Source organism: Rhipicephalus sanguineus, chromosome 2 (genome assembly GCF_013339695.2).
Source record: "Rhipicephalus sanguineus isolate Rsan-2018 chromosome 2, BIME_Rsan_1.4, whole genome shotgun sequence".
Taxonomy (NCBI): domain Eukaryota; kingdom Metazoa; phylum Arthropoda; class Arachnida; order Ixodida; family Ixodidae; genus Rhipicephalus; species Rhipicephalus sanguineus.
Window position 1 is genome coordinate 216,480,526 of NC_051177.1, and position 13,315 is coordinate 216,493,840.

General features: G+C 46.9%; 1 protein-coding gene across 1 annotated transcript; it reads left to right on the top strand.

Annotated features, from left to right (window-relative positions):
* The first annotated feature begins 1,678 nt into the window (after positions 1 to 1,678).
* On the top strand, positions 1,679 to 12,765 carry LOC119382229 (uncharacterized). Its single transcript, XM_037649940.2, has 5 exons — positions 1,679 to 1,845; positions 5,792 to 5,844; positions 7,462 to 7,586; positions 7,910 to 8,063; positions 11,484 to 12,765. The coding sequence occupies exons 1-5, from the start codon at positions 1,679 to 1,681 to the stop codon at positions 12,122 to 12,124; spliced, it is 1,140 nt and encodes a 379-aa protein (XP_037505868.1). The 3' UTR covers positions 12,125 to 12,765.
* The last annotated feature ends 550 nt before the right edge of the window (positions 12,766 to 13,315 follow it).

Below are 13,315 nucleotides of genomic sequence, written 5' to 3' on the forward strand. Positions count from 1 at the left end.
CTGAAAATTGCAAGGCCAAAAAAAAGGGAGGCAGTAAGAAGAAGCGTTAAAAAGGCTGGGAGCTCAGGAGAGTTTGTAATTCAAGGTAAAATGAAGCACAGTGCAAAAGACATGCATGCAGATAGAAATAAAAGTAAAGATGCCCGTAGCATCATGGGGTGGGGGGAGAGTGGGGTATTTTCTTCTCTGCTTCATCTTCTGCACTGTGCTTAATTTTGCCAGAGATGGTAACTTTTCAGTCTGTAAACACACTTACCCAGTAGTAAGTGGGTGTTTTATTTCTCATTTTTTATTTTCTTTGCCATCAAGATGAATGTGCAAAAGTTTATTAAACCATTTGATTAAGCAACAAATTTTTGTTTTCCTGTGCCTTCCTCAGTTTTTGTGTCAGCTTCATGCAGTGCTTTCCTGGAATGAAGCCCTTCGGTTGTCATCTCGCACATCTAGTAATTCGTCAAGTTCGTAATCTTCAGTTGAGGTTTGATTGGAAGTCTGGATCTCTGAAATGCTATCAGCTTTGAATGCATTTGACAGATTTGTTGAACTGAAGTTTAAATAGAAACCAGACATATAACAAGAGGAAGATCCAGCTTGTACAATGAGACGCGATAGTGGACGTCTGTTGCGGTGATCGTACTTCTATGAAGTCTATGAAATAACGTGACAGCCATTAAGCTATTTGTATTAATGCTGGCCTTCATACTGTGACCAACGTGGGAAGATGTTGACAAAGTGGATCAAAGTGAGCTCTGAATGAAACAGGCAGGTCGGGGCAGTCCTAGGGCACTTTTAATGGATGTGACACTAACTTTCTACAACCATAGTAATAAATCGAGCCTGAATTATTCTGCACTATAGTGCTTGAGAGTCGTTGCATGTATTCTTTCCCTGACCCTCCTATATGCACCACATCAAGCACCGTTTAATGCGGCACCGTGGACGCATGTTTAATAATGCTCTTTAAGTGCAATGCATTAATACTTGTGATATTACACATTTTGCTGCATTAGTCTACTGAAATGTGCAGTTCTACAGTGGCACCTTGATTATACATCCCCCAGTTATGCGATGACCTGTATTTTATGATGAATTGGTATGCTCTCAGGAAAACACACAGAAATTCACTAAAAACCTTCATTATCTGAGGAAACTTTACGCCGACCTCACCTTGTATGACACCTCTCTGTTACTAACAGAGAAACAATTAAAATGCAACATTTACTCGAATCTAACATAAACCTGGCTTTCGTGGGTTCAACAAAAAATTAAACTGAATGTAAGATACCAGCTTTTTAATATAAAGCTGATGCTCCCCTTAGAGAGAGAGACAAGTACCCTATGCCATTCGTGAATTGGGGCATTTATCTCCTCGCAGTTCATTTTCTTCACTGATGTAGTTTTCATAGCTTTAGAAGGGATATTCAAGGCAGACCTTGGTAAGGTCTGTCTTCATGAAGTTGCTTGAGATTGTCAGCAAGCTAGTGTTTGAGGTCCACATATTTTCCTGTTTTCGTCCCATAAAATTTTCCTGACCGACATGCACTCGAAGATCTCGCCCCTCTGCTACTCACAGTCACAGGGCTTCAGCATGAAAAAACGACGCAATTCAGCTATCTTCTTTCTGCATGCAGAATAACTACCTTTTGACCCCAGGTGTAACACAATCAAGGTCCTCGGTATGGTCATTGGAGCTTACAGCGGTGACAACGTGGAGGCACTCAAACGCATAGAAAAGAGTGTCCTCAACTTCACCAGGGTTATATCACGGGTCGCCGGCAGAAGGGACGGCCTGAAAGAAGACAACCTCATGAAAGCATTTCACGCCTTTCTCATCAGCCAAGTAACGTACGCCGCCCCTTTCCTCAACTGGAAGAAGACAGAGCTCAATAAAATCGATACACTAATTAGAACAGGATTGAAAAGGGTCCTGAGCCTCCCTCGAAATACTAGTACGGAACGACTCCTCCAATTGGGCATGCACAATACAGCTACCGAACTGTTTGAGGCACAGCGGCACGCCCAAATTAGTCGGCTCTCGCTCTCAAGGGCGGGCAACGAGATCTTGTTGGAAGCCGGCATTCAGCCCCTCTTCATGGCGCCAGAGAAGTCACAACTTTGCAAAAACGCCACGCAAGCGATAACAGTTGATCCGATTCCCAGAAACATACACCCGACCCACAACGAAGGACGGAGAAAAGCGAGAGCCAAGGCCATACTCGCCAAGATCATGCGCAACGAAACGCAAGTCCTCTTTGTTGACGCTGCAAGATATTGGAATCGAGGCGCTTACGCCGTCTCCGTGGTGGACGCCCATGGCTCGCTCGTCAACGCAGCCACGGTAGTTACCAACTTCACCCACGAAGCAGAAGAAATGGCCATTGCGGTGGCCCTTCAAAGCTGCACGGGAGCCTCTATCATTTACTCGGACTCCAGAACAGCCATAAGAACTTTTTCGGCTGCCCTCGTCTCTTCGAAGGCAGCTACGGTTGTCAACAAGCTCTTCTGCCAAGAAAGGGGCGAAGATAATTTCCCGTCCTTACACATTACATGGTTCCCGGCTCACATGGGAAACATTTCCGGATCTCCTTCCTGCAACCCAAACGAGCGGGCACACCAACTGGCGCGAGAGCTCACTTTCCGCGCCTGCGGTCCACCCCCTCGCTTCAATGCAGCCTGCAGGAACCTCGATAACAAAGACCCGCTCGTGTCATACCACGAACTCCCTCTCATCATAGGTTAGGACGTCGAACTTTTCCTCCTCCTCACACAAAGCTCAACAGAGCACAAGCAATCACTTACAGACAGTTGCAGACTCGAACATACATAACACCGACGACACTAAGCAGGATCAATCCTGACTTTCCTGCTGTATGCTCGCACTGTGGCCACGAATACAACAATTTCGAGCACATGCTCTGGCTGTGCCCTGCCAACGCGGGTACAGATTTTTCTGACCAGTCGTCATGGGACTCAGCGCTTCAAAGCACAGAGCTCATAGCTCGGCTCAAGGCTGTCCAGAGGGCCCGGGCCGTCGCCGAAGGACTCTGTCTACCGGCCCCGACCTGGGTGGAGCCGCCGGATTGATTGACGGGGCCTTCGGCACCGCTTTCTTTCACCTCAGGACCTGAATAAAGTTCGTACTCACTCACTCACATAGGCTTTCATAATTGAGAACTGATGCGGCTCACAGGTTGCATCCCCGCACAAAATTATGGTGAGCTAGAACAAAATGAACCTATGCAAACGCGAAAAAGTGTGCTCCGTCGTCATTTTGCGATGGCATTTGCACTGTATCTGGCTCCACTGACGGAAGGCTGTTGCCAACATTATTTCGTTTTCATATTTCACTCAAATTGACAGGCAATTTCCGAACTTTTTTCAGGAAGAAGACTCGCATCCGCTTTCAAATCTTTGTGACCATTGAAGCGCTGGTGCATCCCTGTGCTGCACCACAGTGCACAAGTGTTACGTGGAGAAGGTGGCATTGATGCATTTCTTTTCTGGATTGTGCTTTTAGTTCCTCTGACAATACGGCCACTGCTGATGTATCACTGTGCTGCACCACAGTGCAAAAGCGTTATGTGGAGAAGCTGGTACTGGTGCATTGCTTTTCTCTAGGGGTGTGCGAATATTTTAAAATTTTGAATAACAAATTGACTAGTCTTCTATTCGATTCGATATTCGAATCAAATGTGTGTATTCAAAATACCGATATTTTTCGTATAATCAGCGTCGACGGTAAAACCCCGAAGTAACTAATCGTTGGACCAGCAAGGAGTCATTTTACTTGTTTTAACAATGGAATTGCCAAGATGTATGCAGCCCCAGCTTCTAAGGGACTATCAATTGAATATTAATCACTAGATAAAGGCGCTTTTGCTTCAAACTGCAGAGAGGCCGAAGCGAGCGTGTCGCCATTCCACTGTCATCACCATGAGATTGGTCATGGGACGGGGGGGATTATGACTGCACATTGGGCTACTGTGATATGTCTTGTATCCAGCTTTTATGTTTTTTTTTTTTTTGTAAACAATTTCATGTATTTGTGCAACAGCGTTGTCTCGTCTAGTTGGTTTTGGACCTTGCGGTTTCACACTGTTTACTCTTTGCATACAACATGAAGTGGCCGTGAGCTGCCTTACTAAATTATTAATGAGCAAAGTCCAGTTAAGATCCGAAGCAGTTAAATGCCATATAACCTTCAGAAACATTTTGCAAGCGTATCACTGCAAATACATTAGAGGAAAGGTGATGGCATTATCTGCTTCGTGCAGAACTTGTAACAAGCTATACTTCTTTTGATGACTTGCACAAAGTGGTCTTAGTAACATGTTGCTTTTTCGAAAGTGCATTGGGTATTTACATTAGAAATTAACATTAGTATTTTTCAGCAAAGTTAAGAATCGTGTCAATGGTTTCCTTTCATGCCAGTACTCTTGACCCACAAGAAAAAAAAAAAAGCAGGAAGCAGCTGAAGTGATGTGGTTGACAAAGGTCATGGCCGCCCTCGACAAGCTTTCTCTTGGCCCATAAACATGCCACAAGCAGACGGCACACCTTGATCAATATATGTTATTAAGCTTTAATGTGCACTTATTAGCATGCACATTGCCCCACTCCCCAAACACACAGTACACGAACTAGAGCATAAAAAAGAGTCTGCTTGAAAAATTTAGTCCAAAGCAGGGTAATAAGCATTTGTTGTATGCGTTACCGGAAAAAACTAAGTAACAAAATATTTTACTCGTTACGCTAACAATAAAGGACCGCGTTACCGCCCTACGTTACCTACAAAAAAATGTAACGCACGTTACTTCCGCCGTTACTCCATAGTCAGAAATTTTAATCAGTGCGCCCTTGCTGCAGGAACCAGAATAACAATTTCATAAACCTCATTTTATATTTTATTATCAGGTTCACACGGAAAAATCTAATGCACTGATTTGTATATATGTACCACTTGGACGCTTGTAGTGCAATTATACAATTTAACTCTTTCGTTACAGAGGGAAAATGGCTGATTTTCAGTGCTTCCACAAAAAAATTTTTTTTTCTCTTGAACAACTGCTAGATTTTAGCATTGCTATACATCAAATCGTAGCTTTTTCATTTGGCTTCCCAACTCTGAAAGGACAGTGCTGTGAGGGTTGAAAGCAAGGGCGTCCGCAGAACTTTTTCCAGGGGGGTGCATCAGCAGAGGGTGGGGGAGGGGGAGGGGAGCATACAGCATAGGTGTTTTTTTTTTTCATTGCCGTGACATGACCGGCAAGATTAGTCCATAGCAGTATGTAACGTGCAAAGTTGGCTGGTAATCCTGAATGATGTTTCACGTGGATATGCGGGACTGGAGTGCGCTAATCAAGCTGTGTAGCTTACTGCTACTGCATAGAAAATTAGTATCCAAAATTCCAAGGGGGGGCAGCTGCCCCCCCTTGCACCCCCCTCCGGACTTTCCCCCTCCGGAAACTTTCCCCCTCCGGAAAGTTTATTTGTCAATAAAAGAAAAACATGCACAAAAAAGTACAAACAAAAAAGTGAGCGAGTATGCTTAACAAGAAAATTATTTTTGAAATTCTGATATATACAAATTGTTCCCTATTCCTTCAGCTATCGTTTAGTATATATATCAATCCGGTGCTCCAAGTACTGCATTTTTGGATGCTCGTTAATCTAGCGGCCTTGACGGCTGTGCCACTCGGCAAAGCAGTCGCGCGACGGCATGAAACAAATATAAACTTTGCAGGTGGAGCAATAGACACTTGTTCTGTTTTGTGTCTTTGTTTTCTCGTAGCAAATCTTACAGTTTCTTCTTTTATCCATTCTTTTTGGTTGGTGCCGAACAGGGTACGTCCAAGGGTGCGAAGGGGGGTGAGATGGGAGCGTGTCCTTGCGCGACTTCGTCATAATCAAATATCTGATGAATTAGTGATTCTCTAAAGGTCAATTGATCAAAACAAATGCTTCTGGAAAGTTTCGGGACTTGTTTTTTCGGTGCTCTTAAAAGAGAATGAAGCTGTTCACGCACGCGATGTCAACACAGTGAAAAAAGAGTTTTCCACCATCGCACGCATTTTCTGAGGACGTTGTAAGTGCCAATGATTTGGTCCGATCTGTCCACACCTAACATCCCAGCATTGTATTCGTGGACAACCCAAGCAAAAAAAATCACAGCATATCCACGGAGTGAATGATGATGAGTGGGCGAAGCTGCGGAGGTTCATCGGTAAACCGTGAATCTTCCGTGAATTCTGCCCAGTACATCATCACCGACGTGAGATCGGGCGCGTTTATACTAAAGGTTCGATGAGAGTTATGACGACTTGCAGCTCACTTTAATTTTACATCTACGCTGTGAATTTTCATTGTTTAGAAAACCATTGCTTTAGAAAACATCTGGCGTCTTTCGTTAAGCAGCTGGCGTCTTTTCGTTTTGCTTAGAAACATCTGGCGTTCTTTCGTTTTGCTTTTAGAAAACATCTGGCGTCTTTCGTTGGTTTATTTCATCAATCAACGGCGTTTTGAACAAAATTTTTATTGTTTAATCACGCACAGGAGAAGTCTCACCAGGCACTACCTTGGAGGTAAACAATTAATGGCTGCTAATGGGAAATGAGAGACAGAAGAAGTCGGCTTTTAGCTAACACTTACACTTCTACTTCTACTAACGTTTCCTACTGGAACATGCCAATGGCTGCTAATGGGGAATGGGAGACAGAAGAATTCGGCTTTTAGTTAACGCGCACGCTGTGAATTTTTTATTGTTCAACAACACACAGGAAAAATCTCCCACCGGGACCACCTTGGAGGTCAAGATCTGGTACTAGCGTTACGACTGGTTACGCACTACGACTACTACGACTACGAGGAACGAACGGGTGCCGCCTTAAGGAGCTTCGCCCCTAAAAAAGAAAAATGCCCCCACCTCCCCGATGGGAATCGTGAGGAAATGCGAATGCATTTCTTGCGCCGAGAGTACACGGCGTAGTATTTTAATGGTGTAAAGCTGGACACAGCACGCTTTCAGGTGTCTCCCTTTTGGGCGCCTCTTTCAACAAACGCTTCCTACGTGCGTTCGTAATCACCTCAGGGATGTTGCCACCGCCTTCAATGCAGCACAAACGCGCTTAGAACGCGCTGTTTTCAGGCTGTGCCAAGGCAGCACAAACGCATTTCAAACGCACTGCATTGAGGCGGTGGCGCAGGGAAGAGAGAAAGCGAACGGCGAGAGGAGCGGCCAGGAGCGGCGAAGCACTGCACCTGCCATCTCCTACACTCTCTCCACACACGCGGGAGCTCTGCCGAGCTCCCGCGATGCGAGCGCCCTCACACGCCAGAGCGCGCTCCTCCTTGTGGTGTCGCGCCTTACCAGTTTCGGTTTCGATTGTGTGACGCAGAGCGCCACACAACGGGTATTCCCTGTACAAAATCGTATCACCAAAGCTCTTTGTTAATAAACTTCAGTCCCATCCCCGCTCTTCGACTGTCTTGACGCAACTGCGGGCGCTCCGGCGCTGAGCCGCCTTCCTAGCCCGCCGGACGGTACCTCCGGCGGCGACACTACAAAGTGGCGACGAGGTGAAAACAATGTAAGCCTCTACATTCTTCTCCGGCATTTCCGCCAATTTCAACGTGGCCAGCCACCTTTTCAGCCGCATTACGGGGCATCACCCCACTTAACATTCTGCACGAAATGAGGTAGGCCTACTGCGGCCACACCCTACTGCGGCCACACCCTGTGCACGTACTGCCAATGCTCGCTGGCACCGGTGACTCGCCAACGCATCCTGGCGACTGCGACTCAACAGTGAACCACGTTTCCAGCATGAGTGCCGCTATTCCTCCTCCGCCGTTTTTACAAACTCCGGGCACTCCTCCCGTGCCTTGGGCTAAATGGCGCCGTGTCTTTCAGGCGTACGTCGACGTTGCCGCCGGAGACACCGCCCGGCCCGCTCTGAAGAAGAGCCTCCTGCTGAATGCACTGGGAGTTGAAGGCCTGGATGTTTATTGGACGCTACAAGCTGCCCAGGAACAGGCGGGGAGCGGAGATGGCACTCGGGACGAAGGCACGCAAGATGAGTACATCGCAGCGCTCACGCTGCTCGAGAATCACTTCAAGGCGCCGAGCAATGAAATACTAGAGCGTCACTACTTCAAACTACGCAAACAGTTACCAGGGGAATCCGTTACTGATTATGTTTCTGCACTACAGACGATGGCCAGCAGATGCAATTTCGGGACTTCCGTCAATGCCATGGTCCGCGATCAGCTTTTCAGCGGAATTACCGCACAAGTCCGCAGACGACTTCTGCAGCTGGGACCTACCCTTACTATACATCAAGCAATACAAATTGCCAAAGAAGAGGAGCGTACCGAACTCGAAATGCAGGAGTTCGCAAACGCGCAAGTTGACAGGGTCGGATTTCAAGCGGGTACGCAAGATGGCCGCCAAAGCACTTCACATTCCTTTCCACCAAAACAAAAGAATCATGGCCGCCGGCCTCCCCGACAGAACTCGGGAGGGAGCCAACATGGCCGCTCGCAACATGACACCCGTCCTCATTCTTCATCGGACTCTTCGGGACAGCAGAATGAACCGCACCGATCTGAATCGAATTTCTGCTATAGATGCGGATCGTCTCAACATTACGCCAATTTTGCAAACTGTCCTGCCCGCAACCGCACTTGTTCTGCCTGCGGAAAACGAGGTCACTTCAGAGCCGTCTGCCGCTCATCAAATGTCCGAACTTCGCAACAAAACGTAGCTCAAGTGCAAGATACTGCAGTAACAAATACAGTTACTATTCTCAACGTTGATGAACGCTCCAGCCGTCCTTCGCCACTGAAGATTTCTGTTCAAGTTGGCCAAGTCAACATTCCTTTTCTCGTTGACACCGGTGCGACCGTCTCATTGCTGAACTTACAAGATTTCAAGCAGTACTTTCCGGGGACCAGACTCCTTGACTCCTACATTGTCCTTCAGGACTATTCCAAGAAATGCATTCCCCATGTCGGATACTTCTCTACAAACGTCCGGTACAACGATACCACTGCTACTGTCACATTTTACGTGACAAAAGAAGGTTCTTCACTTCTTGGTTTGGACGCCATTCGAAGCCTCCACATAAACATCGACGGTGCTACATTGTCCTGCTCACAAGTTTCAAGTACAGCAACTCCAAGAATTCCTGCCAATGCTCCGTCCGAATTTCATCACCTCTTCATCCAGGAACTTGGCCTGGTGAAAGGCTACATGCACGAAGTGAAACGCCGCCCAGGTGTGCAACCTGTAGCTGCCAAGCTTCGCAGATTGCCATTCCTGCTTCGACAACAAGTCTCCGATGAACTTTCCCGTCTTGAAAATGCAGGCGTCATCGAACGTGTTTCAGCATCAGATTGGGTCTCTCCACTGGTCGTGGTGAAGAAAAAGAACGGTTCCTTAAGACTTTGTGTGGACTTGCGTGAACCAAACAAAGCTATCGTGATTGATGGGTTTCCCTTGCCCCACATCGAAGAACTTCTCCAGCAACTTACAGGTGCTGTTTACTTTTCAAAGCTAGATCTTGCATCAGCATATCATCAGGTTAACTTGTCAGAATCAAGTAGGGACTTAACCACTTTTGTAACGCATGATGGTTTGTTCAGATTCCGTAGAGTCTGCTTCGGGCTTGCATCTGCCCCTGCTGTTTTTCAGAAAATGATGTCAGACATTTTGAAAGGTTGTTCTGGAGTACTATGCTACCTAGATGACATTTTGGTCTGGGGCCGAACGCGTGCTGAACATGATGCTAATTTACAAGCAGTACTAAGCCGCATAAGCAACACAGGAATGAAACTAAATGACAAATGTGTCTTTGCTGTCCAGGAAATCCAATTTTTAGGACACAATGTCAGTGCCAGAGGATTGTCTCCTCTTGAGTCCAAAGTGCATGCTATTCTTAATGCACCTGCTCCTACAGATTGTAAATCCTTGCATTCATTTCTTGGTCTCGTTGGCTACTACTCAAAGTTCATTCCTCATTATGCTGACGTTGTTGAACCACTGCGCTCCATGTTGCGCAAAGGCCAAACATTTAATTGGTCGCATGAAGCCAATTCGGCATTCAACAGTATCAAAGCAGTACTGGCTGAAAACCCAGTCATTCAACTCTTTGACGAGAAGCTTCCGATAGTCATAACGACTGATGCTTCCAACATAGGTTTGGGCGCTGTGTTCCAACAACGCAAAGGTGACCAGTTAATTACAATTGCTTTTGCTTCGAGAACCTTGTCACCTGCTGAACGCAGATATTCTACTGGTGAGCGTGAAGCCTTAGCATGCCTCTTTGCTTGCGAGAAATGGCATGTATACCTCTGGGGTAGACATTTTACGTTACGCACTGATCATCAAGCACTTACTACATTACTTTCTGCTGGATCAGAGGGCCGACGCCCATTACGCATTTCACGCTGGTGCGCCAGACTTTTGTACTACAACTTCACTGTACAGTACTGCAAAGGTTCAAATAATGTTGTAGCAGATGCACTTTCCCGTCTGCCTTTGCAACTTCCAGTCTCACCAGACTTGGAAGAAGAGATCATCTCGCTTGTCACTCCATGCATCAGTAAAGCTGATCTACAGGCAGCAACAGCTGAGGATACTACTTTGCAACAAGTAATTCTGTACATTGCTAACGGATGGCCAGAAAAGAAATCTCTTCGGCCAGAACTACTGCCCTACTTTGCAATCCGAAATGAGCTGTCTTATGTAGACAACTTAGTTTTCCGTGCAGACAGAGTAAGCATTCCTGCTTCACTCTGCAATAAACTCGTACAGTTGGCTCATGAAAGTCACCCTGGAATTGTCAGGACTAAGCAGCGACTTAGAGAAAGATACTGGTGGCCCGGCTTAGATAGCCAAGTTGAACGTGCAGTTCGCGACTGTGTCGTATGCCAAACAGCAGATAAATCTGCTAAACCAGTTTTTGCACCCTTACAGCCTGTTCCATGGCCAGACAAACCTTGGGAAAAGCTAGGCATGGACATTGTCGGTCCACTCGAACGTGCTCCTTTCGACTGCAGATTTGCAATCACATTAGTTGACTACCACTCTAAGTGGCCTGAGGTTTGCTTTACCCATGCAGTCACTTCAGACTCCGTAATTACATTTCTGTCAGCACTTTTCAGTAGGGAAGGTTTTCCAGAAGCAATCGTCACGGACAACGGTCCACAATTTAAATCTCAAATATTTGAGAAGTTCCTCTCCGACAGAGGCATACAGCATCTTTGCTCTTCGAACTACTATCCACAATCTAACGGTCAAGTTGAACGCTTCAACCGCGTTTTGAAAGAGCAAATTCAGCTCGCTCAACTTGAATGCCGCCCACTGAAACAAGCTGTAACAGAGTACTTAGGCACGTATCGCTTTACGCCTCAAGCTACTACAGGCTTGTCGCCTGCACAACTTCTGCATAACCGCCAACCGCGTTCTGGAATTGACATTGCAGGGTTACACCCAAACTCTTCCACTCCTTCGCCAAGTTTGGATCCTGTGAGAACACGAGTGTTCCACAAGCAACAGGCAACTAAGCAACGCATTGATTCTAAGCGTGGAGCAAAACCTCCTAAGCTACAAGTGGGCCTCAGAGTTAAAGTTCGTCTGCCAGGGAAGCAGAATAAATACAGAGGTCCTTATACAATCCTTAGTCAAACTGGATTCAATTCCTTTCGCCTTAGTGATGGCAACGTCTGGAATGCATCAAAGCTGGTAGTTGTTCATGCTGAGCAGAATGCAACTCCACAGCAGAATTCATGTCCTCCACCTAACACATCTTCCATGCAACAACATAATTCCTCCCCACCTCCATGTTCTTCTGCAGTTCCACAGTTAGTGCGACTTCCACTAACCACCTTGCAGGCACCTTCACAACAATCGGCTGATGTGCCCAGCCCCAATGCAACGCTTCTCGAAGGGGGGATAGATACGTCGACTAACATGCCGCCTACGGAAAATCTTGACCCCTTGCCGCATTCGCTCTCCGATGAGCGTGTAGGTGAGCCCCAAGGCTCAAATTCCTCTACTGACCGATCCCTTCGTCCCAAACGGCACCGAAGAAAGCCATCTCGATACAAGGACTATGTTCCTTGATATATATATACATTTTTTCATAATACTCATGTTTCACATACTACTATACTGCTTATATACCACTTTATATACTACTTTCATATATTACTTACTACGTAATCCTTTTTTGGGGAACATGTGACTGACATTAAGTTCCTAATTACTACTTATACTAGTTCATAAATGGGCTCATGCAATAAAAATAAAAAAAATCATTACATCAAGTTAGTCAAACTACGTCAACTCTGGTCACATAAATATTGTCCTAATAAAGAATACATTCCTACATGTGATAACTATTGTATAATGATGTTACTTATTTTTGCACATTTTCTTACGAGATGTTCAAGGATTGTGTGCCAACGTGTTACTTCATACAAACTTTTCAGTGCCTTACCACTGTATAATGTCACGTACAGAGTGCAACTCCTTTCCTTTTTAGGGGGAGATGATGTGGTGTCGCGCCTTACCAGTTTCGGTTTCGATTGTGTGACGCAGAGCGCCACACAACGGGTATTCCCTGTACAAAATCGTATCACCAAAGCTCTTTGTTAATAAACTTCAGTCCCATCCCCGCTCTTCGACTGTCTTGACGCAACTGCGGGCGCTCCGGCGCTGAGCCGCCTTCCTAGCCCGCCGGACGGTACCTCCGGCGGCGACACTACACTCCTCTCCACTCACTCTCCGCTACTCCGCCCGCACCACCTGCTCCGGTTGCTAGGGGCGAGGATAAGCGGGCGCGCCCGCAGCTGTTGCTATGGGAGAGGGAGTGAGAGCGGAGAGGCGCGCGGACAACGCCAGACGCCTAACATAGCCCGACTAAGAAATGCATTCGCATTTACAAAAAGAGCTTGGCGGAAAAGTGGGCCGACGCCCATGGCCAGGTACGAAGGCGATGGCCCGATCGCGGCCACCGGGATGGGGCCGGGCTTGGTTTTTGTAAGTGGCCAACTAGTTTGCCGACCACTGGCACGTAGTCGGCAGTCAGCGTCGGGCTACAGTGTACTAGAATTCTTCTAGTACACTGTAGTGGGGCCATCGTCATGGCTACCAGCGACTTCATTGCAGCTGCGCTTGGCCCGCGCAGAGCCGTCGATGGGGAGAGTCGGGAGAGTCTGTCGAATGGGCGGGGCAGTGACGGCGCGGCGATGACGCTGTTCACGTCACCGCCACGCCTCCGCTCCGGCGGCGTCCGCCATATATAGTCTCCGC

What these genes read in the sequence shown, in the direction of transcription:
- LOC119382229 (XM_037649940.2), top strand. Translation starts at nt 1,679, where the DNA reads ATGGTCATTGGAGCTTACAGCGGTGACAACGTGGAGGCACTCAAACGC. An exon ending in GGCGACGAGGTGAAAACAAT is followed by an intron (nt 7,587 to 7,909) that starts GTAAGCCTCTAC and finishes CGTGTCTTTCAG; the next exon opens with GCGTACGTCGACGTTGCCGC. An exon ending in AGATGGCACTCGGGACGAAG is followed by an intron (nt 8,064 to 11,483) that starts GCACGCAAGATG and finishes TTGACATTGCAG; the next exon opens with GGTTACACCCAAACTCTTCC.